We start from the raw sequence: 25,894 nt of genomic DNA on the forward strand, positions 1-25,894 counted from the left end.
GATCTGGCGAAAAGGCGAAAACGGCATTACGGTGGCCCGCAGACCGTCGTAATACACTTCTTCCAGCTCCAACACACCCGGACCAATGCGGCCTAACGTTATTACAATTTATAATATGCAATTCAGCTTTCTTCTATACATTTTCTCAGCGGTCACGCAACTACCGAACACCTCCTAGTCACAGCTGTCATTCTCAGCTTCGCCCGGCAAACGGTTTTGTTATCCGCAAAAAAAGGGTAATAATAATTATTATCAATAGAATAGTTTTAATAATACTCCCTAGGCAAAGCACCGGCAACATATACTCTCTTTCTCTTGCTTCGTTTCGCGTCCGCATGGTTTGTCTGCTTGCTTGCTTATCGTTTATTATGCTAGTAAGATTAAAAGTATATCGTTTTCTTGTTTATACATTGCACGTGAATTAAATGTTAAAGTTGTTTTGTAGCGATGTCCCTCCGGGTCCGGGTACGGGTCTGGTTTTTGATTTAGTTCTCAGTGAAGCTTCTTTTTACGTTCGGTACCTGTACCATTCGATTCGACACACAGCTTGGGGTTTGTTGGGGGTCAAGAATGGATTACCGTTCGCTTGTGTTCTCCTCCCACACACACACATACACCTGTTATAATCTCTTAATCTCATCTCTGACTGTTGGCAAGATATTGGGCCCCGTGTATTGATCGCATGAAAAGGGGTTTAGTTACTACATCCAACTAATTCCAAACTATACCGAGCCGATCGTTGAAGGTTCCTCCCTAACAAGCAATTGGTAGTTTTGTGTGAGCTTTTTATAGCGCTTCCCTGAACATCCAGGAACACTCCACCTGGTTGCAACGCCCCATCTCCTGCACCACGGCCGTATCGTGTCGGAAGGTCACGCTAAAACCGTGGCGAGAGATGCGATCGTAAAGCCTCCTTCGGTAGATCGCTGCAGGGAGTTTCCAGCCTACGTTCCATATTTTGTGTTCAACAGGGCAATAAATAAAAACCCCGGACATGTACCGGAGACCTACGGGTGCCTTGGGGTGATCATCATCATCCAGCTCAGCCACATCACATTATGCTGAGCGATGACGGAGGCACCTGAGAGGCGGCCGCTACTGCCGCTGCGGCCTGATTCAGCTGGTGCTGCGATGTGGGAACGCCGAGGTGGGCATGCAGTGCCGGATGGTGGCCAGGGTGATGGTGCAGCCCCATCGAACCCATGCCCATGCTCATCGCGCTCATCTGGTGCAGGTGCGAAAGGTGGAGCGATGGTTCAAGCTTCGGTTTGGTGTCCACCAGCAGGCTCGACACCGACTGCCCACCGTGCACGACGTTGTGCGCTTGCGAATGGGCCGCCACGAGTGATTGACCGCCGAGACTGCCGACACCGCTGCTGCCAGTTTCAGCCTTCTTCTTCTGTTTGCGGTCCTTGGCGCGGCGGTTCTGGAACCAGATCTTTACCTGCCGCTCCGACAGCTGCAAGTTTTGGGCGAGTTCCGACTTTCGGCGGATCGTAATGTAGCGCGTGTAGTGGAACTCCTTCTCCAGCTCGAGCCGCTGCTGGTCCGTGTACACCACCCGGTACTTGTCTTTCGTCCGTGTCTTCCCTGTAATGGCAAATGATGAAAAGAAAAAAAAAATCTGATGAAAACTGATTGAAGAGGCGGTACGATTTGCACTTAAAATGCAGCACATGAAGAAGAGTCCCCGGTTTTTTATTTATTTGTGCATGGCTAATTAGACGGCACGATGGTGTCTTGTGGTGTGTGTTTGTAACTGTCTGTCGCTTTATCTCTGTACTGCCACAAGTCCGGCGGCGGTGGCGACGACGGCGAGAAGGAATGTGTCAATAAGTAATTGCTAATGACAACTCATTTTCGTGTTAACAAGCATGTTATGACTTCAGGCAAAGGTGAGTTCTTCCCCAGGCACGCACGTACCGTATCGCCCACCCGAATTGTGAGCGGATGGACGAGCTGGTTCGTGAGCTGTACGTGAGTCAATATTTAACTACCATCGTTCAGTTAAAAAAAACGGGAACGGAACCAACGTAACGGCGCAACGCCGCCATGCACACAACCCTGGATAGCCTGGTTGCGGTGATCTATCCGCCGCACCTTCTGCGCGTCCTTCTTCTCCCGTTTTGCTACCCGAAACCTCGTGGCGTGATAAGCACCAGGGACTGTGATACGCTTGTTTGCTTGCCAGTGTGCCCTCACCCATCACCCGGGTACCTACGCCCCGGTAACTGCAGACACTAGATTAGGGATCTTCTACGTGGTGGTGACGCGTGATCGTGTATTATCCCGAAGTCAGGGTGCAGCCCGACCCGAGTGATCTTATCAACAACATCTCCCTGTCCGAGATACACACATTTTTCTTTCCACAGTCGAAGTAAACATTGCCACAGTTTCGCAGAACGGCTGGTGGTGATGGTGGTCCTCCAAAAAGAAGGAAAGATCTCCACCTTTTCTGTACCTCGCTGTGCATTTGGATGGTATCTAAAATCTTGCTAGTCGACATCAACAACAACAATGAATATGCGAGCAGGCAACAGAAAAGAATGTGACGTGACTCGTGAGCTAACTCCACCACAGCTCACCACGTGATCGATAAAAAGACACAAAAACAATGTGTGAACAGAGGGTGCGAATCTCTATGCGGTTCAATTTAATCGAGCTTCTGCGGGAAGTGAATGTACAATAACAGCTACAGGGTAAGATGAAGACACCGAAACATCTTCACGAAAATTTTGGAGCTACGTTGCCACCAGGTGGCGCTGCGGTTCAAGAGGGAGTAAAGGGGTGACAAGATGCCAGCACGGGTGCCGACAAGAAGGTGACTAGCAGACAGATAAGTTCTCCAATCTCCTCCATTCTACTCAGCCTCGCTCCTCACCTCTGTCGTGTATATCTTCATTATCGCCATCGTTAATAGGGCTGGAAATAAAGATAACCTGTGCGACTTCGCGGTCCCATGCGTTCGGTTTAATTACTCGTTCCTATCTGACAGATTGCCGCAAAACGGAAACATTGAACATTACTGGCCGAAAAAAAAAACAACCGCGTCATGTCGAATGCGAACGGGGTCTAGGTTGTAACTGGTTTACCACCCGCCAAACTAATCATCAAGCTAGAATAGCGGTGTATACACGTATAGACGTATGGTTGAATTCGTTCGATCCGGGTACGTACGTCACTTTTTAAAGAAGAGTTTGATCATAATAGTCCTATCCTTCAAATCGCTCAATTTTATACTTTTCAACTGTTTTCCAGTCAACTTCTTACCCCACGAATTCCTATTCCTATTCCTATTCCTATTTTCCTCTCTTACAATTTCTACTTCCATATCCCATGTTTCCAGAAGAGCAGAAATTAAAGGTAGACCAAAGATTCTTTAATTCAAGTCTTGTTTTGATTTTAAGTTGCTCTAGGTACGATCCCGTCGTATTGTTTAATCACTTGGACAAGGTTTCAGATAGAAACAAACTGGCTTGTTCTATAAGGCTTGGGTATCTCAAGTGTCCTCGGATGTATTTTTCGTTTTGGTAGAATTGGGACATATTGTAATATTTGAACCTTATTAATTTAAATATGGCGTATCAATAGAGTTCGCAAAGAAAATCGCATCTTTGCAGATTTTGGTATGAAGTACATATCAATAAAGACTCCCTGCCGACAGAAATAAATTCCCGAAGTGAAAGGAACCATCCATTCCGAGATGGAAAACAATTGCGCATGAATTAGAAATTTGCATCTCAAATAGTAGAGTAAACTTCAAACGAATCGTACTATGCGGCTACCACATTCGTGCAGGAGTTGGAACCGATGCCCTAGAGTGTGCCTCCGTACTATTCATCTTTATCACTCACCTAACCGCCGATGGTGAAGGGAAATTCGGTACGGGCCAGTATTAGAAAGACATGTACCGTACATGGGCGGCTCACGGAAAGCGGTGCACTTCAAAGCGACACCGCCACCCTTAATCCATGATAACGGAAAATAACCCTTTCGCCGGTGACCTCAAAGTGAGGCCGGTGTCTTCTAATGTGAGGTGTGCCTTAAAATGTCTCCCTCCTCTCGGAGCGGGGTTATTTTTTTCGGTTTTACGCGGAGCGCGTTGGGCAACATAATCCTGCCACAGCAAAACCGTTAAGTTTCGAATCAATTGTACCGTAACGGTGGTGTTACGTACGTGGCTGTAGGAAAAGGCGTAATTAATAGTTTATAGTGCGATATACAACCGCTATGGAAGGTGTATTGGAAAGTTTCTCCATAGAAACTCCACTCCACTTCGTCGGTTTAATGATCGTTAATCCTTGGAGCTTGCAAGAAGGTATCGTGTAGCGTAATGGTTTATTTCAACAATTGCACACAAATTGGGGTGGCTAATTGCGACCCCTAGAGGGACCACGAATAATAAAAAAAAAAAACAATAGTGATCGTTCAAAATTGCACCGTGAACAGTGAATGTCACCTGACGGATGAATGGATTGTGGATTTCTCTCTTTCTTTCTCTCTTTCCCTCTGTTTCGCTTCATCAAACGCCGCAGAGCCGCATTACATCAAACGAAACACGTTGCCGGAAAGCCCCGTAGAAAATCCTCACGCAAATATTGCCCCATTTAATCCAACTCTGCGCGTCCCAACCAACTCGCAGGCGATCAGTGACGATTACGTGACGTGTGGATGAACATTTTTTTAAAAGACTTCTCCATATAAACAAAAACACTCCCAACAAAAGTTTGGGATCTGGTAGCGATCGGTTGAAACTTTTAAAAAATAAAATAACTAAAACGATTGCAACGGTGCGCAAATCAAAGCGCAGCCGACAAAATGGCTCGAAAAAGGGAACCGCGTACCGTGCCGGCACAGCAAAACAAAAAAAAAAGGTGGAAAAGCCCCATACGACGATGATTGATAATATCGATTGACAAATGGATTACCGAATATTAACCACAAACCGACCGGTAAATGCCAAACCGACAAAAGCGCACCCCGTAATCCGTGTGGATAACAACCAAATTTACCTTCTGCGCCGAAAGTCGGCCCCTTGTGCCACTGCCTGTTTGTCACTTCCCTCCCTCACATGGGACTATCAACGTCACACGGGGGGCAGACGTGTTTGATGTTTGGTGTGGCTTTTTTTTTTATCCAACAAACCGACCATTCAAACAGGGCAAAAACATCAAAGGAATTGGCTTTCCCTTACCAGGCTGTCCGCTAGCTGTCCTATCTGTCTCAGTCTCCGGTCTGCGTTACAAGGTTTTTGTGTGTGGTCACACTGTCTGACGTGGTTGCCTCGGAAGAAGCGGAAGCTTCCCGTTCGCAAAGCTGGAAGCGGGATCACCTTATCGAACTGTCATTTGCCGTGTCCGGTGTTTGGGTGCGTGAGGTAAGGGACGTGGGCATCAGGGCATCTTTATCATGCACACACGCTAGATGGATTAGGCAAAACGATGACCGATGGGGAAGATTTTCGCCTTGTCGGGAGCAAAGGGAGTGCCCGCGAAGTCTTAGGAGGAGGTCAAGCTCCTTCAAGCTACCGTACCCCCCCACCCCATCCCACCACACACACATGAGCATGTGTTCGTGTGCGATGCCCCCCCTCCCATAGCGCACCACAAAAAAGGAATCTCGGCGCATCGTAAATAATTACACCGTAATCTAGCGGCAATAAAAGCATTAATACTTTTATGATAAATATCAATATAATAATGGATATCAATTTTTTATTTTGGGCCATATATTAGGGGGGCTGCGAGCGCCTTGGTGGCTTGGTCGCGCAGACCCGAATGGCAGTGTGTTTGTGGGTGATCGTGTACCTGTGTGCTATTTGCTTTCCTTTTATTTTTCCTTCCGTACGGCAAATCGATTACGGTTCGATTCTAAATCACCCATAAACGGTGTGTCTTCGGAAGAAAGCAGCCTAATCGGGCACCATCCTGCCTGTGCCGTTCCAGAGTGAGATGTCTTCTGGGCCCTTTTTGGGACACTTCCCTGTCCGTGTGGCTGTACCGTGCTTTCACTACCACCTTTCACCGTTGCCTTCCCGCGGAGGTGTGATACAACGGTGTGACACTTTAGACATGATGTCCTCAAATCATCACCCTCATAACGTCGCCCACCTCGCTGAGCGTTGATTATGAACCGTTTCGGTATGGGTCTGGCCCGGGGGAAAGAGATGCAACAGGACGCTTTACCTCCCTGGAGGGAGTGCATCCCCTGCTGGGATAATGGTTGTATCACTTGATTCGTTACGCACAATCGCCCGGGGGAAACATTTATCATTCATCACGCAGCGACCGTCCCTGTGTTTCTGTGGCTTTTCCAAGGGGCTTCCGTGAGCCTTTCTAACCTAAGCCAAAAAAAAAAGGAAGTTTCGGTCGGTGGCTTGCTCGTTGTTGACAGACCTCAAGGACACGGCACACAAACAAGTCAAACACTATGTCCACCCCCGGGTGGGTCCAAGGATAGTACATAAATCTATCTATCTTGGGTTCCGGGTTTCGTTTCGGTTTGTTACCACTTTTGCGGTGAAAGATGTCTTTATTTGTTTGTCTTTACTCTCTGGGGGAGGTTGCGTAACAGGCGGTATGGGTAGTGAAGGTTTGTGTCAGAATTGTTTCTCGTTCTGATTCGTTCTGAGGGAAAACAATCGAGGAACAAAACATTTGGCAAACCAAGGACAATGTCTTGTGGTGTGTTGGGTGGTCTACAACATGGCTTATTAGTAAAACTTTGCAGTGAGATGAGATTAGAATTTTGAAATAAATTACTGTAGTGTCTATTGGTAACTTTACCTGAAGTTCATGAGACACTTCGTTCCAAAGGTACACACCGAAGAACTCAAAACTTCAAAGTGAATTCTCTCGAAGCCGAACTTCAAATTGTTCATGAGATACGAGCTTAGTTTGAAGTTCAAATTTAACATCTTACAGTTTTTTCTGTCATTATATATGATTATTTTGCTTTTTATGCATTAGCAGCTCTTCGGAGCAAGCATTTATGTGGAGTTTATCATTAATGTCGATCTTATTTAAAACTCTGTCAATTTTGTGTGTATAATAAAATTGAAAAAGGTAAAGTGAAATTTAAAGAAAACTAAATATTAAATAACAATATTGTCCTATGCCCAAAGATGCGGGCTCTGTGATGTCCGCCGCTCAGCAGTCTTCGAAGATGGCAAGCTGAACTCTGGTATAGCAGCCAAAGCAAGTGCCCAATGTAGACCAAAACAATAACAATAGTACCAGAAAAACCGACACAATAAATAAATGAATTTCCCATTTGTGCTAGCCGCCTGAGTGTATTACCCCTTTAAAAACTTATTTAATCGAGCTTTCAAACACGTACAGAAAAAGGAACGATTAAAGTAAAACTAAAAACTATTTCCAAACCTTATATCACCCTCATATCACCGGTGGCTCCATCCATGTGTCGTTGCCTCACCAATTCTAATCCACTCATAATACACGTTCAATTCTCACAATCCCACTTGTCCCCTTTGGTCGAGCACACACATACACACACCAGTGCGGTTGAAGCTGCTTTTATGAATAATAAAAACAAACAATAAAAACCGGTGCTAAAACCGAACTGTCCTAGGATGTCTTAGGACTCCGCGTGTGCTTTATAAATAAACTCGACTCGCGACGCCCCGACAAACGACTACTTAACTCGCTAACTCCTAATCCTGCGGCTGGTAAGCGATATAGCTTCGTACAACTATCGCGTAACTCTTTGTGTACGTAAGGCCGGGCCAACACGAATGCAACACGAGCGGCAAAACTCACGAAACAATCGTAAAGCGACGACGATATACGCGTAAACCCGGAATGTCGTTTTATCGTGAACGACCGACTGGAAGAAACAAGATGGTGCCCCCGGGTTACCATAGTGACACTCACGGTGTCTTCATGGTGCACACCCGGGCTAAAATATCATCCATTTATGAAGCTCGGTGTGCTTATCGGAAAAAAGACACTGAACCCCCGAAACATCACAAACGGTGCAGGGTGTTTTTTTTTTTGGGAGCGATTGGAAGTGGTTCCGTTTAGGATCCGTGCCCAAAACCCCATCCGACCGATCCGTATCGGGTCCCTTTACAGACGTTTAAGGACCAACTATTTATGCCGTCCTAATGTTTACGATCATGGCCGTAGTGTGTGTTGTAAAAGAATAAAATACTTCATCAGTGGGCAGATGGGCAAGAAGGGTGGTGGAAGGGTGGGGTAGTGGGAGTGGGAAAATCTGGTTCGAATAGGTGAAGAAGAACAGAAACAAAATGGGAAAAAAGCACATACATTACTAGCGAGTGAAGTGGTCAACAGAGATGCTGGACGACAAATCTATTATCGCTTGTTCTATTGCTTTCGGGGGGGGAAGGTGATGATGATGGCTAACAAATTGTTATTTTCACCATTATTCGTTTGTTTTTTTGCAAATGCGCAAGGAAGGTGAGTAAAATCACGCCTCTTTGTGATTTGTCCAGCAAAGCACGATGACAGTTGTTTAACACTGCGGAAAAGTCAATATTTTTCCCTCTGTTTTTCCTCTGAAAAATGACAAACACGCTTTAACTACAAAATATTTTTCACTGTCACCAATTATCGTTACCATTTAATTTGGTTCCATTTCATTTCCCAACCCAACAAAAATACGCTTACGAAATGTCGTCTTCCTCGTCTTGCCATTCTGCAAACCATCCGCATGCTCAGTTAATTTTCGCAATTTTCCCCACGGGACCGCTTTCGACTGTTTGGCAACAAGCTGAGCAACCCATGGTTTTTCCGTTTTGTCGACTCTGCCCGCAAACCGCCAGATGACAGATAGCCGTAGTCATTTGTCAATTTTGCGCTTATCGCCTACTCAACTGGTTGCTGGCTGGAGAGGAACTCCGTGCAAGGGGGCAATGTTGTCCCGTTTGCATCGTGCCGCAAAACCGAAAAGCGGAAGGTAATTTTACGCTACAACATCATTTACATATCCTTGTCGGCACGATTTACACCGTTCTTTCATTCTTCGCAGCATTCTTCGCAACTAAGCGCAAAGGAGAAAAGCTCATTTGCCGTATCGCGCCATGAAGGACACCTTTCGGAGAGTGATCGTTCACTTCGGTTCACCGAGCATTCTCCGCAGCATTCGTGGCCCTTTGTTGCACAGCAGTACGGCAGGAACGGTACGAAACTCACGGCCTTCTGCTACCCGGAAGCGATCCTTGCACATTATACAGCATGATCTTGAGCGCGGCACCCCGATACCCGAGGCACCCGAACGGCATCGGCAAAACTGCAACGCAAGGATCGCAGGTTCAATTATGTTGTAAAATACATTCCCATTTCTTATAGGTAGGGGTGTCATAATGGAGGAACAAAAACAACAACAAAAATCGTATCTACACTTCAAACAAAACAGGCCCGGAGATGGCGGTGATGGCGTTTTGTCCGAAGTGGTACCATGCGAAAGATGCGAGATGCAAATAGTTTGTTGCTCAGTTGTTGGAACCCGGTTGTTTATTTAGGATTACGGTGCATTCGAAAACCCCGGAGCGTTCCGGTTAGTGTTGCCGGCTGGAAAAGGTTTTATTGGTCTGGCTTTGGGGGCAGTGTTTTTAGAGCATCGAAACAAAAACGGGGATTTTTCGAGTTTTGCAGTTTTTTTTGTTCAAAGACATCTTTTAAAACGTTATGCTTTGATGTCACCCGATAAAAGACATTTGCCTTCCTGTTGAGAACTATAACAACTAGGACGGGTGATTCAATTATCGCTATAATATCAAGAATATTACAATATTACCAAGTTATATAAATTTTATTTTTTTTAAAAGATAATCTAAGGTGAAGTTATACATTTTTTACCATATAGAAAAATTGATATCTTTCAATGTAAAGTGGTAAAAATACATTATACTTCGCATTTTAAAGATGATCTTTTGAGAAGAATCACTCATATGAATCTTTAGGGCGGAGTCAATCAAATCAGGAATCGACTCTCGAAAGATTCACTTCTCCTCAGAGCAGTGGCCGATCATCATGCCCTATTCGATCATGTACCGGAATGGTACATTGGGCCCATTTTTGGCAGCTGATGGGGAGGCGGGTGTTCATGACAGACAAGTTCTTTGATAGAAGCCATCTTAAAGGATTCATGAATCTTTAAAATAGAGATTCCGAATTATTATTCAATGCAAAGATTCAGATCCATGAATCGAATCAGATTTAGACAACACTATTTTTTAAATAAACTGAACTGCTAACTAAACTGCTTCCAAATCATGAAAATCTCATATACCCAAATAAATCAGTATAAACAAAACGATAAGAATTGTCTACCATTTTTATGGCATATTTTCTGGATTAAATAATATTCGTGAAGCAAAGTTACAATAAAGTGTTTAGCTAATGATTCAAAAATGTTAAATAATGTCTATATTTCATGACAAAAATATCTCTGTAATTGTAATATATTTTTATATATGAGATTGTGGCAATATTGGCCTTCAACAATATTGCCACAATTAGGCCACCTACCCTACATCCTAGGTGGCTACAAACCAAACCATTTGTTAATACAACGCTCTCCTATGCGTATCGATAAAGCTAGTCATGTTTGTATGAGCTTTAGCTTATACTTCGCTTGTACTCTATTTTGCTTCCCAAACACATACCTACAACGATTAATAGGGATCACTATTTCTTACGCATGATTGATAGCTCACGTTGACCGGATGACATTCTAGATCCTGCCCCGCTCCCGAATGGGGGAACCGTACCGGGGAGTTTGGCAAACCAGCCGCAGGAATTTGGAGGGGTTTCGGAAAAATCGATTAATCAAATCACCCTGTCAGTGTGGTGTGATAACGAAACCCCGAAAAAAAAACTGCGTACAAACATCCACTCTTCCCACCGCGATCGGTCTCGCGGTATCGATAGCGCGTACCTGGATATGGACGAAAAAAAAACTCGACCACTTTAATGACGACAACCGAAAGCCCGATGACAGCCATCCAAATGCACGATAACGGCGTAAAGGAACATCGCATGTTGTACAATTTCGCGCGTTCGCCATCAAAAACCCGAATCGCAGGTCTCACAATCGAAACGGACTGATTAATCATCGCGATGATTCCTGAGCGCGGGCCCCGCATACCGTATGTCCGGGTGCCCCTATAATACAGGAAAAAACAAAATGGCCGTCCGTTCGTACGAACGCGTGATGTGCCGCGATTGTTTGATCGATTATTGCGCAGTGGTGCGTTGTGTGTGGTGGTGGTTGTGGGGGCTTGATTAAAAAAAATCCTCCCCGTGGTACCGTAAGGTGAGCAAAGAACCCAATCGAAGTAGCCGTGTGTGCCCCGATTGGATCGATTCGGGTTGCGCAAGCTGGGTATTGATATGAAACGATTTTTCGGGCGCATGTGCTTTGTTTTTGGGGAATTCCCAAGCAACGTTTCGGGATGAGAAACGGACGATAAGATTATTCAAAAAGCGACATTTTGGCGAGGTTGCTATTTAAATGTTTTGCACACATTGTAGTCGTGTGGGTAAGCACTTCAAATATCGTCCACGAAAAAAGGCTTCCGTTGTTGCGTTGCCTTTTTCGCATAAAAAATGATGATTTATAACGTTTATAACCCGCTCGCACTGTAAGCTGTTGGTAAATTGTGCATACTTCCTACTGTTGTATGAGTTTTTGTTGGCTTTTTTTCTCATTTTTCAGCCAAAGGAATCAATCAATCCAAATGATATATGATTGCTTTAAAAAATATCCTCAAAAGAGTGTGTGTGTGTGTGGAAACGCGACTGAACAAATCAAACATAATAAAAACTCAGCATTCAGCAGAAAGGTTTACTTTTCTTGAGAAAACAAAAATTAAACAAAAAAATGAACAAGTGATATATTGTTACCTGTGGAAATTTGCATCGGGGTTATGGTGAAGGAGTGTTTTGGGGGAGAGTTTTTGGGGGGGGCAAGCACCCAACAAGCGGGAGGGGCAATGGGCAGAGGGCAAGAGAGCGCAAGAAGTGGAACCAGCCCGCGGCGGCATGTGTCCAACGGTTTTGACCAAATACTTACATTTTCCTGCGAAAAAAATGCAAATCGGTCGAAAGAAGAAGAAGGAGAAGAAGAAGAAGAAGAGAAGAAAAAAACATCATTAGCACTCTTTCTTTGTTTTCTAGTGTGGGGATTTTTTTTTGTTTCTTTGACTATTGATAAATCATCGTGTGAGTTTGGCGCATACGGGTGAGATCTTTTTTGTTGTTGTTGTTGCAAAACAAAACACGAAAAACCAGAAAATAGAAGTAGCGAGCAAGATTTGTTGGCTTTATTTTACAGTTGTTACAACGCAAATTCGTGAAGAAAGATCCATAGACGGTGTGTGGGTGTGGAAGTGTGAGTGTGCGGTGAGAAAATAGTGGAAAAACGTGATATGATTGTGTGAGAAGCAGGTTTTTTTGTTTTTTTTACATGAAGTTGAAGTCTTTTGTACCCAAAGCAGGGTGCATAAAGTATAGTTTAAAACAGTTTTTATTTGCAGAAGTTAAAGACATCCGTAATGGTTAAGAGAAAATCGTTTTAGAAATGCAAAGAAATTTGGTAAAGGTAAACATATTTTTTATGGTTTAACATATCTTCATAAAATTCTTCTTAAACAGTCAATACAATTCACAAAAACTTTTATAAAAAAAATACCTATGGTTTATCAGATATTATTTTAGCACAATGTTGTAAAGTCCGTGTCAGATACTTTCGATACACACTTACAAATTAATCTCAATAACAGTGCTCAATAGCAAAGCTTCTTGAATGTCATTCGTTCCCGTGGTGTTCCCACACACACACACTCACAAAGAGCTAAAAATCAATCATTCCCCCCAATGGTTCCTAAGTTCCTTTAGTCCTTCCCTGGCCGTGGGGTCAACATGGACAAGGTATGCACGCAGCTTGTTGAGAAGAAAACGCTTGTTAAACTCACAACTACCAATGAAAACGACCAGCAGGAATGGAAGAAAACAGCAACCAACCCACATACATGAAACCATCTAGTAGCGCGTTTTTAATGGGCTTCTTTGATTTGATTTGGCTTTAGTTTTTTTTTTTGAAGTTTTCCCTTCTTACGTCCCTCATCACTATCTACCACCGCCCATCGCCCCCCCTTTGATTTTCTACTACACTAGTCCTTCCAAGCTGTGTGCTCGTGATGTCAGACGTTTCCCGTTCGCTTCCCCATTCGAAGGAAAGCAGCTAGAGCGGCAAACGATAGGAAACTGCCATAAATATTAAATGCCATAAAAATATACATAAAGCGAATAAATTAATAGTGATACGCTTCGGTTTGTTTCGGGTGTGATGAGGAGATGGGAAGGGTGCAGAGGAAGGAGGGACCATGCAGCTTAAACTTTGCAGCAACTGAGTGTCAGTATTGTTTCCATCGTTTCTGGGCCTGGTCCGATCTGTCTTTTACGGTCGCGATTTCAGTTCCTTCTAGCTCCGGTTCCACCGAGCAGCGACCCGTTCGAGGGGTCGGCGCGGATCGGGCGGAGAAGCCAGCGACGACATGCCTAATTAATATTCCAACTCAATGCCATTTGCCACGATTCTTTTTTTGTGGCAAATGGCCGTGGAAGCAAATGGGGAGGGGAATGGGCGGAATAAAACTGCACACAGCGCGCATTCATAATGTCAGCGGTGGACGTACGAAAAGAAGAAGGGTTTTGCTCTAGAAACTGGCACCACTATTGTTTCGCTTCAGTGTCCATGTTGTGTGAGCGGCTCAACCGTAAAGGGCATGACGACTACAAAATGGAGTACGGGGACTCGGTTCGTGCTTTAGAGCTAGAGAGTTCGAAAGCGTAGGAGTCGATCGATCAGACATTCAGCTAGGTTTAAACGTTCTGTGGGACATGCGGAAGGGCGTAAATCAAGGCACATGCTTTTGTATATAGAAACAATGTCATAGCACAAAACAAATACGTTATTCAGTAAAGAAAATGCAAAATTATTGTTTTGATTTCATACCACCAGATTCCACCGGCGCGAAGTCTTGCAGGGATGGTGCCGAGCAGATGTTGATAAGGCCTCCTTTTGTTTGGTATGGGTTTAAGTTGGAACATTGGGGAAGATTATATTCCACAACAACCATCGAGAAATAGAGATGGAGAAACAACGGGCAAGAATGGTTAAGTTTGTTGAATTGCATTCGGTTCAATGTTTTTATGTCCTATCGGAGGGGATACAAATCGGATATTCGGATATAAAATGTATTACAGGATAATTAAAAAGAAACAGAACAAATAGTAACGAAACAATGCAGGCAGCAATTCGAGTAAATATTATTAAAAATATACTAATACTGACGTACTAAAATATGCTTTAAATCAATACACTCTACACATTCATTGCAAAATAGTGGGATACGATCATATCTTAGGATAGAAAGCTCACATCTTAAGACGGTGACGAGCAAAAATTGAATAACGCCTGGTTGTACCATGTAGAATTATTTGTTTGGTTCTGCTCGAAACATTTGCACTTTATTTGTCTTGAAGAATTTTAAAAAGAGTATGTTGCAAAGTTAAACTATTTATTATTAATTTGCACAAACGTTCATAAAATGGTTGTTTAAGTTTTCTAAATTATGGAAAATATGAGCTGAGTTGGGTCAAACAAGTAAGATCCATGCTTTGTTTTGATATTTGTGGAGTGTCTGATCGAAACTTTTATCGGATTTAAGCGTTAATTCGCTGGCTTACTTGACGTGCCAGTGTGCATTAAGCTTCCAATCGTCAAAAAGCATATACAAAAACTAATTTTAAGATGTGATCGACTCCAACGCTAGAACTAGAGCAAACTTTACTGTTCCATTCGAGCGAACACCTTCGATGCCCTGTGTCTTTTCAAGCCCAAAACAAACGAAACCCACCGTTTAATAGCAAGTGGCAAACGAAATTAGACGCTAATCGGTAGAAGCAACACAGCTACCGGGACCGCGCAGACTAATGGAAAAGTCACCGGCACACCGTACGAAAATGGACCCATTTCCGGAGCGGGGGAGCGTGCTAATGGGAAACGCAACCGAGCCGCCGCCGGCTTCTTTGGGCTTCGGTGCTTCGGTGCCGACCTTCGTTTAAGTGCTTCTAGCACCAAACACGTACATTAAGTTCTCGGAAGGCAAAGAAGGAAATCATCCTAGATCATGCGTGCGTGAGAGGGAAGCAAAAGGAGAGCGGCACTAAACATGGCAGCTGTCAACAGTTGTGAAGCGAAGAGGACGATCGCCATGGCAACCGGTGCTTCTATGGATGCAGCGGAAAGGATCAAGAGACGTCCCGCAGCGGATCCTGTTTGCAATACGCTTCAATAGCCCGATGCAGCCATTTTGCGGTGCCTGCACTCTGCGGACACACACTATTTAGTGACGGTAGAACATGAAGAAATGGCGACAGCTTCGGTGTTAACAGAGCCTTTCGAGCATTCGAGATTGATAAAACACAGAAACCGTAACGAAACTCCGCAACGGTGGCAAGGGCTTCTCTTTGGTGCGTTTCATATCCATTCCGGTGCTATTTCGGAAGTGGAACACAAAACCCGGCCAAGAATGAGTTTCCAAGGATGTGTTTTTATGTGAGCGAAAAGTTTGGAAACAGTGGATAAAACCAAAACCCAACCATTGCGCCACATGAAGTCAAACTTCAACCAAAGAGGGAAGATAAGAAAACAGGGGAAACAACACAACAATAACCCCGAGCACCAACCATCGACCAGAAGAAACAGATCATGCACCGTGGGGACATAAATCAATCCCATTTATTCCATGCTTTACTTCAAGTTCTCGTTTGCGTTCTTGATTTTTAATGGTCTCCAATTTGATGGGTTTTCGTAGGGTTGCTCCCTGCTCCATACAAACACCCGACTTCTATCTTCTCCCTATGCAGTTATTGTGGTTACGTTACCATGGTGACCACAGTTTAATGGAATGTTTTGGGTAATAAATTGTTTCCCCGGCTCGCACGTCAACGGGGTCTCTCTCGCAAGGGAGAGGAGATCAGCGAAAGAAATCTGACGATGTTTGACGGTTCATAAACAGGAACACCGTGCGAGAAGCGCACCGTAGACACGGTATAACATGTGAGTGGAGGGGAGTTTAGGGAACTCGTAAAACCAAGGCAGCATAATGTGTGTTCCTTACTGGGTAGCGTTTTCTGCCGATGTGTACACGCATTCCCACACGCAAAAATGTACAAGATCCGCCAAACAATAAAACTTCGAAGAAGAGGAGCGAAAGAAGAATTCGAAGAATTTCCCGAAGGTCGGACGGTAAGGAATTTTGCAGATTTAAAAGGGATATTCAAAGTGAGGTTATGTTACAACTGCTTCAATTCTTAGCCGCAATTTACACGCTTTCGCAGGCGTTCTTTTTCGCACTCGTGCCGTTGATGGCAAACAAGGAAGACATAGATGTAGCACGAAGAAATATAAATATACAACAGTAAAACACACATACACACAGCGGCAATGCAATTCACAAGACTACGTACACACAATAAAAGGGAGAGACTTGAAAACATTCAGCAAAATTGCATGCATTCGAAACAGTCCAGGTGTGGTGTAGTAAATGTGTCCCGTGTGCAGAAACCCAAAACATAAACAAAAAATAAAACAGACATCTCGTAATTGTAACAAAAGCGTGTCACAGTACTAGTATCGGAAGGACCTTACTAACCTGGATTTGGTTGACTCTGGTAGGACTGCTTCTTCATCCACTCGTACGGGCTTTTGACCGGTGTCGGGCGGGGAGTTATCTGCGGCGAGGACGATCCCGTCGGGGCGCCCGGGCTGGACATGTCGCTCCCGGACACGGTAATCGGCGGCGACGGTATACTGTGCAGCCCATCGGTAAGATGATCGTGCGCATTGCTACCACTCGCATTGCCCCCGTTAGTGCTGCCGTGATGATGGTGGTGGTGGTGATGATGTAGGTTCGGGTTCTGGCCCAGATGTAGCCCACCGGGGCCGACACCGCCGCCGGACCCGGCACCCGATCCGGCCCCACCGCCCGGGCTCGGGCCGTGCGTAAGCCCCAGCCCCGATTGGGGCGATGTGGCGAAGTTCTCGTGACTGTTCCAATCGGGGCTGGACTGCGGGTGGAAGACGTGCGGATGGGGATAGTACATGGTGGGCTGCGGTGACGATTCACCGTCGCCGATGAACTGCGGATGGGGCGGCTGATGCTGGTAGTTGCCCGTGTACCACCCGGAGGTTGCCGAGTACGGCAGATTGGCGCTGTGGTTCTTCGGATACATCGCAAAGTGATTATAGTAGGACACCATCTTGAACACACGCGGTTGCAGTTCGTTCACTGGCGAGAATATGCGGTTCTAATCCTTGTCGTAAGATGTAAGCGCACTCAGGCGCTACAATAACACCCGGAGCTTTCCGGTCACCGTGGGGTAGATTGTTTAAACCAACAACACCGACACACGAAGCGTACGCATCATTGTTTCAACGTTGGTCACAATTTAGTTTCACTCACTTCACCTCAGCGCTACTTCCTGTCTGTTTGCGCTTCTTCTACGCTGCTACAAAACTGTTAAATATGCACACGCACAACTATTCCGTCGCTAAAACCGATCACTTGCCTGCACACCCTCATAGCCATTCACAAACACAGCCGATTCTACACGATCGTAAACAAACATTCGACACCCCGTGTCGCACAGTATGCCATGAGTATTTTTATTTTTCGGTTTTTGGCTCGCAACGATACGTTCACATTCTACACGGAAAGCGCACTGTTATTCTTTTTGCCAACACTCCAGACCGGAACGCACTGAAAGCACAGGCGGCGGCAGCACAGACCAGCGAGAGAGAGTGGATACGACGTTCCGCTCGGTACGACGGCCACAACACAACAAACATCAACGCTGCGTTGCCTTCCGTTCGTGTAGTGGAGCTGACACCAGTCGACTGATAGGCGATGCGTGTGCGATTGTGATTGTTTGTTACCGTTGTTTGCTCTCGATTCCATCCCTCCGTTCACCGGCGCCTTCCGTACCTGCACCGAAACCATTTTCCACCGCCCGCGGGGTGCACTGTACCCCATCAGGAAAAATGGGCGTCACCCGCGTACCCTGCACACGACCAATGAGCGTTCGTGCGCTGCGTGCGAAGCGGACATGTTTTTCTGCCGCCTAAGGTGCACTCTTTTTGGCGCGCGTCGCGAGCGTTTGATAGAGCAGGATGACGGAGGTAGCGGCGACTGCCATCTTACTCTTGTTCGCCTTGTGCATCGACGCGTAAACCCTTCGGGAGCTTTCTTTTCGTCTGCTGCTCCTTTCTTTCAACCCGGCAATGTTTGGTGTTACAATTTTTCGGGTGAAAAAAGGTTACATCTTCAGCATATTACCAACAAAGAAAAAACAAAGCCTCCTGACAAGCAGACGACAGCCTGCTGTTCGTAGCGAAACAAAAGATCGAAAGAGAGGAACCTGCGCTGTTGGCGGGAAGAAGCAGAACGCATCACCCCGTCAGTGTCTGTACTGTTTTTTTTTTTGTTTTGTTTGATACAGTCCCTAGAACGCGGTCTCTGCAATGATAATGATGTTTGATTAATACCCTCCGTAATAACCCGTATTTATCCGCATCGAGGGGAATAGAAAATATAGCGCTACGCTGCCTTCTTTCCGCAACGATGGCTGTCGTTGGAGCCTTGCTCCACGGCACACAAACACACAGCGATTGCGTCGGTTTTGCCGTTGCGGTTTTTTGATGTACGTCAAGGCTCCTGCGCCGCATTCGGGGGGAGTGTTGGTAACTCCCATTTGCGCTAATGAAGCGCCCGGGAGTTTCCTGGCCGTAGCTCCCTTGGACCGCTGGACGGAACTGGAGCGCGCAGAACTAGCAGATGAACGAACATTCTCTAATGCTCTTTGCATTTAGCAGCAAAGTGGATGAAGGTTTTATGGTGCGGCACTAAAATGATACTTTAAATATGCGTTTCCCAACCATGGTAACACTGCGAACGCGCTGGCGATACACATTCTGCTCAGCGTATTAGGACTGTGTTGGAAGGGTTTATTTTGGGAAGCATGCGGTTTGGCAGCTTTCTATTACAGATCGTTGACGAAACCAATCACAAACAGAGCTAGGCAATTTAGCAGAACTCTTTTTTTATATATTTCAACTAAGACTTCAGATTAAGATTAAGATAACCCAATTGAAGTTATGTTAATATATATATTTGGGTTTGATTAAATTTGTTAAGCTTTTCATTGATAATAGGGCATAAAAATTACTAATTCGTATTCATTTTTAGATGTAATGTGTCATATTACGGCTTTGAAGACTCTACGATTTATATAAAGCAGGGTATTCAATAAAATTTACTTGCTGTTTGTATGTATTCAAATATATGTTTCCTTTTTAAAAAACTTGAAACGACGCGTAATATAAGTCAACAAGGCTTTATTGACAGTTGAATAATTAAATAATGAATAAAATAAACAAATATTCCCTGCCGACAGCAAGAAATTCTCTTCAAACGGTGGGATCAACAGGAAGATATATATTAAGAACTGCGTTAGTCCTCACGATATGAGATGTCCTTAATGACGTCCAAAACGCGAGAATAGTCACGAGTCAGTAGCTAACCGTCACGAAAATGGTTGGCCACATGTTGCTGCCAAATTTGTTTCGATCGAAACAGAACACTCTTACTGGAATACGGATCTGTTTGGTCTAGGGAATCATAATGTTTCGTACTCGAACTCAAATAACGAGAATTTGTTTTGGTCTGAAAATGTTGAATGAAAAAAAAATTGTCTGAAGAAATATTATAGTTTGTTTTTGAAAAATATGTGAATAGAAAATTATTTAACAAATTAATAACAAGAAAACCTCAATTTTTAAGAAAAAAAACACTAAAAACTGTTTTCTATACTGTTGTCTAATTTTATTGTTACTTTTATTTAATGTTGCGGGTTGGTAGAGAAACATTTATTCTCAATCAGAACAATTCTATTCAAAAAAGTCAACCCGTGCGCATGACCCGTACAACAAACTTCCAAAAACCAACCGTGTCAAGCTGGCGATGCTAAAATAGGAGGGGGTTTGCTCCAACAATCATAATCCCATCCGTTTCCTTTTTTCCTAATGGCGGAAATTACGACACCATGAATCACGACCGTAATATGGCCACGAAGCCATCACCCACGCCACCAAGCGCAACACCATCGCTAAACAGTGCGTCCTCCGTGCGTTTTATATTCTTTTCTTCAGTTTATGTTATTTTCCCCCCTCTTTGCTACCCTTTTACGAAAGCACCTTACCTTCTCTTTATGTCGTTTTGTCGTCCTTGCGCTGCTTTTTCGGGGTACCAGGATTCTAGGCAGCAGGGCAACAACGCGGCGGTCTCGACACGGCGGTGCTACGGGTTCTTTAGTGTGTGTGTGTGTGCGACAAGTTACCCACGGGGGTCACAAGGTTCCGCCCTTTGAAGTACACCCCACACCCGAGGGGTAGGTGAAACATGGCCAAGCAAATCTGTTACCATCGGGTGCGGTAATAAAGCATATTTTTGGCTAGAAAATGAAAATAAAACTCCCTTTTTTACCGATGCCGTGTATCGGTGCTGCAAAACCGGGGACGGTGAGCAGAACGGGTTCACTTTGCGCGGGGTAGAATAAATTCCCTAACTGATATAAAAACGGAACCGACCGAACTGGAGTGGCACTTGGAACACGGAATGGAAGAATTCTTTGTTTTTTTGCTCCGTTGGTGGATTGATTTTGTTTTTTTTTTCGTTCGCTGTCCTGCTACATCTTTACAACTGCTGCCGATGTCTGCGGTTGTACCAAATTGATTAAAACAACAAACAGGCAGAATAAATTAGTTTTATGTCGGGGTTATGATTTCGTATGCAGTTTTTTTATGCTGTTACATTAATGCTAGAATTGCACGAACCTTAATACAGAAGCCAGTTGGGTAAAGTCACAAAAACTGACGAAACGAATTTAAATCATGCATTTAGAATCCTTTCATAACAAATAATTTTAAAATATTTTAATATATTTTGTGCTTGTTCTCACAATTTCTAAGTGTTTTTTCGGTATATTGGATCCAAAACTGACTGACCAATTTGCCATATTCCCAAAAAAATGGGATGATCCACTCAAGGATTACAACCACTAGATCAAGGACGAAAAATCGCACAGGCCGCATTTGTAGCAGAGAATCAACATAAGGGACATTTGTTACACCAATGATACTTGAGAAGATCATTTCATCGGTCTTTTGCTTGACATCTCGAAAACAAAGGACAAGCTCTATGATATATTGTCGCAAAGGAAAGAAGAACTTTCTACTCTACTTTAATTGCTAAGACTTTCAGAAACAGGGTAATTGCGTATTTGAATTAGCATATTCAAATAAAGCAGTTCGTTGTAGTGGTAGCGACGTCGATCACAAGCGGTATTGGCACCAAATCTCATCTGAACTGCTCCTCCGAATGTTGGTTTGACCATACAAGAAGTCAACGAAAGCAAAAGAATGGGAGCAAATACAAATAAGCAAAGATACTAAATCAGTGAGGTATACTTGCAAATAAAACATAAACTAAAGATTTTTAATAAAAAAAAAATCTGATATCAAGATATTGTATACAACAGAACGATAACAATTATAATAACACGATGGTGATATTTATGTGGTTAAACTAAGTTAGACATAGTTATTCAATACTGTGCTGATAATTGAATAAATAATGCACCAAAAATAGAGTTTCTTAGAAAAATTTAGCTTGACAAAAGCTTTATATGTTATATCGTTGTTAACATTATTATTAATACTTGTGACCTACCTGCCTTCTTTTACAGATTAATATCAATGCTCAAACTTAGTTCGATCGATTGATAGCTTAAGAATTTATTGAAGATAGAAGATTTATAACTTAAATAGTTGCGCGATATTGCTTGATATACTTTACAATTCATTGTTTTAAGATCGTTCATTGACACAGAAATGAAGCAATGAATGGTAACTTATATGAAGTATGTAACAAAATAATATTAACCTTAAATCTGTTAGCTTCTGTAGCACGGACAACTGAATGTGCTTTGGGACTTTTCGCATTGGGTTGGATAAAATTGTAACAATTCGCCTAGAAAAGAAATGAATTTGGCGTCCGACATCGCAGCACGTCACTGTCATTCTACACCTTCAGCATGTCTGTCTGGAATCGATAATAATCCCATCGATCGACGTAATGGCTGAATGCAACCATCCACCCAAGCTACCCATCCAACCCCCGAAAGACAACAGACCCCAAGAATGGCCGCCAAGAATGTGCTGGCATTGAATAAGTACGCCAACAACGAATGATATCAACGCCATCACACTCAGACAGACGGGGCCGGTACAAAATATTGCCTCACCCTTACCGTATACCCCCTTTTCTCCAGGCCCACACCATTGAGCCATAAAGGCCGCGATTCTTTTGATGGCCCTAATCAAACTGTTTAATTTTTACAGGTGCCGTTAAACGTTAATTGCCATGACTATTGACGATACTAATCATATGTGCGTTGTGACCCGTTAGTCCGTGCGGCGGTAGAAAAGCTGCGAACCAACGCTCAGGGGTGGAATGTAACGCATTCGCAGTGTGCAAAGAATGCATTCGCCATTCGCATAATTTATGTGCGAAGTTCATCATACATCATTTTGGGGGTTATTTAATTACATTTTTGAAGATTATAAACGAAATAAAATGGTCCATAATGTATGGTTCTATCTACAGAACACACAGCATATATTATTATATTTATCCGCGTGCAACACCATGCGCCATGCCGTTGCGCACACAACCCCGTTTGCCCAGTATCCAGGCCATGTACAACATTCCCTGTCATGCGCTCTATTTACACTTGGAAATAAAATCTGACACCCGACAAGCCAACGATTATTTATTGCATCTTCCTGTTGATCAGTTTTATTTGCTTGCTCAGTAAATCGCTCGGGACGAATGACAACCACCTTCGTCATACGGCAACAAACATTAGAAAAGTGAAATATCAACTCTACCCAAAATAGCGGATCCCGAACAAAGCGTGACGGAATGTGTTCGTTTCTTTCGTCTGTCAAAGATCATTGTCCTTGAACGCGTTCCAGCAGGGGAAGGAATCCGACTACCCCCACATACGATCACGCTCCAACGGTCCGGTTCGTTTGATCCTGCTGCCAATAAACCTGCCCGTTTAGGCACCCAAACATTCACTATTATGGTGCGGAAAGGAGAGTAAATTGTAGGGACCGAGTGTCACTACCCCTAATTATGCACGACCCAGTATTGATCAGTAATTTAGTGATCACAAGTGATCCTCTCTACGATGATCCCAACCAACACACACACACACACCGGAGATATAGAGGGAATTGTTCGCACAAATGAGCCATCATAAAATTTAATTGGAAGACAATGGCAGAATGAGGGATCCGGTAGGATCCCATTGTTAGTTGCCACCGGCCCCGAAATCCCGATGCTGCGAAACAATGTGCAGCAAATTGTCACACTAAATAACAAATTGCCCACAACAACCCCCGGGGTCGGGTTGTTTTGTCTGGTAAGGGTATCCTTCTTTAAACCGATGAGCGCTGTAAGATTACGTGCATTTTTCCCTCATTTTCGTTGAAAGCCCGTAGTAGAAAGTCTTTCTACCCGCGTAGCCGACCGATCACACACCGATCGTGGGTTTTTCGGTTGTTCCGATACCCACAATATTTCCCCTTTTAGCTCGATCGGCACAATCGTTGGGATGGTGCGGCTGCAATTTTCAACGGTCCCGGTACGTTCTGTACCTCGAAGAACAGTGGACTCGTCGGTTATCCATCGATACCCCAACTGCTTGTCCTTCAGCACGGGTAGAATCCTGCATCCTTTGAGCGTTAGAAAACCGGAGCATCGAAGAAATGCTGCCAGGATTATGGTGAAGGTGTACCGCGTGCCAAGGTTTCCTTTTCCAAGCAGGCGTGGCAATCGGCACCATTTCGCACAGGACAGTATTTGCAAACTTAGGTAATACTATTTGTTTTTCTTGCTAAATAGATGATGGTCCGGTCGAGCCTTTCTTTGGGCGTTTTCGGCGAAGGTTTAACGGATCGTGCAGACCACGGCCGTGTCTGCAGTGGGAAACCCGTTGGCAATTCGATTCGGTATTTGTGGGTAACAAGAGAGTTCCGAGCGAGAATGTGTTACAATTTTCTTTTTGAAAACTCCTGATTCGTTTAACAAAATACGATTGAAGAAGATCACCATCCGATATCACCAATCATATATTAAACTCCGTTTGTAGTTGCCATTTGTTACATATGCTATTGAGTGTGTTGTTTATTCTACTGTTGATCCCAGTGGCGGATCAATACTCTTGGACGCCCTGGGCTAAAAGGTAGCCGGGCCCCTAATAAAAAAAAATTCCTTTGGGGAGCGGCGGTCAAACAAATTCAAGAAATAACCGGGAAGGCTGGGGGAGGGGGGGGGGGATTAAGCTATTTTCCAGAGGCCCCTTGTGATACACTTCGGGGCCCCTCTAGCATCCGGAGAGGGTAAAAGCGACGCTTTTCGAGCCCATTTCTGGCACAATTCAAACAGTTTTTCCTTTTAAACACCTTTTTTTGGGGCCCCCCACACGGCGAGGCCCTTTGCCTCTGCTCTGCCTACCGTTAGATCCGCCACTGGTTGATCCGCTTAACAAAACTGTTTGATATTGCTATTTTCTCAAGGGATAGATGTAACCACGTCGAGGGTCCAGTTGAATCTCGTTTATTCCTAAGTGCATGTATAGTTCATTTCTAAGTTGATTCTATAAGTTCATTTTATCACTCCCATTATGCGGTTCGTCTACACTTGGTATTTTATTTCTTAGCTATAATCCCAATAGTCCCCAACCCCAATAACCCCAAACAAAGATTTAAGTTAAAATTTACATTTAGCATTTACATTTCTTTACTGTAGAAAACGTGGTCGTTCACTTAGCTATATTTTCTCGAAAGTCGAAGATTTCCAATAGCTTATTAAGTACCTTGTACATGGAGGAGATAAAGGTCAATTGAGCCGTAGAGCGTGTTTCTACATTGAAGCAACTGTGGATCTCTTGATAATGGTCGGTTTACATTTATGTTAGTACGTCCTATTATATTGATGCCATCCAGAGTTCCACAAGGCACGCCAGTATCGAGTAAAAATCCTAACAGTTATTTCCTCTATTAGTTAGTCATCCTAATCCAAGCAAGCAGCTAAAGTGACCGATAGAGAGGTAGATCATAGCGGTCTCTTGTATAGCGTGTATAGGTCTCTTGTGCAGCGGTAAGTACCGAATTGCGTATCTAGTAGACTTGCAGGCTTCATCTTTAATTTCAGTTATAATTCTTAAAAGGTTTATCAAGCATTTCCATTAAAATCATTTTCAAGAAGATCAATAGAATTGGGATCAAATAGGAAGGAATGGAGCAGAAATTGGGACGTTTAGTTGGGTCAAGAACTGGAAGCGTCAGATATATCAAGATGCGTTCGAAGGAGACAGAAGACATATTTGTTTACTTGAATTTAGGAAATAGAAAAACAGAAGTATTAGTTTAAATTATATGAGTGTAGATAAAGATTTAGAAATCGTATAAATTTAATACTTAAATATAAACCAAACAGATTGAAACCGATGGAGTATTTGGTCGCAACGCCCATCTTCACACGACAGGTTTGGTCCAAAATTCCATTCGAACCATTCCTCCGCACGCCGCACTGATTATCCGGCTACTGGTAACTAAAGTCAAAGAAAGTCAAATGGCAGGCCTACCTCTCGAGGTTTTTGTACCGATCAAGCAAATAAAATTAAACAAACTAAATATGTTTGTCTGATGTACA

At 43.9% G+C, this 25,894-nt stretch overlaps 1 protein-coding gene across 1 annotated transcript; it reads right to left on the reverse strand.

The window, feature by feature from the left end:
- Positions 1 to 1,051: 1,051 nt before the first annotated feature.
- LOC128715160 (homeotic protein caudal) lies at positions 1,052 to 17,315 on the reverse strand. The gene is made up of 4 exons (XM_053810042.1): positions 16,709 to 17,315; positions 14,005 to 14,067; positions 12,061 to 12,066; positions 1,052 to 1,590 (listed from the first exon to the last, which is right to left on the reverse strand). The coding sequence occupies exons 1-4, from the start codon at positions 17,313 to 17,315 to the stop codon at positions 1,052 to 1,054; spliced, it is 1,215 nt and encodes a 404-aa protein (XP_053666017.1).
- Positions 17,316 to 25,894: the final 8,579 nt, after the last annotated feature.

The sequence above is a fragment of the Anopheles marshallii genome, chromosome 3 (assembly GCF_943734725.1).
Source record: "Anopheles marshallii chromosome 3, idAnoMarsDA_429_01, whole genome shotgun sequence".
Taxonomy (NCBI): domain Eukaryota; kingdom Metazoa; phylum Arthropoda; class Insecta; order Diptera; family Culicidae; genus Anopheles; species Anopheles marshallii.

Bases quoted from the DNA above. Each gene is read 5' to 3' on its own strand.
- LOC128715160 (XM_053810042.1), bottom strand. From the start codon at position 17,315: ATGGTGTCCTACTATAATCACTTTGCGATGTATCCGAAGAACCACAGC. The intron at 14,068-16,708 runs GTTAGTAAGGTC...ACCAAACAAAAG, and splicing joins CCAGAGTCAACCAAATCCAG to GAGGCCTTATCAACATCTGC.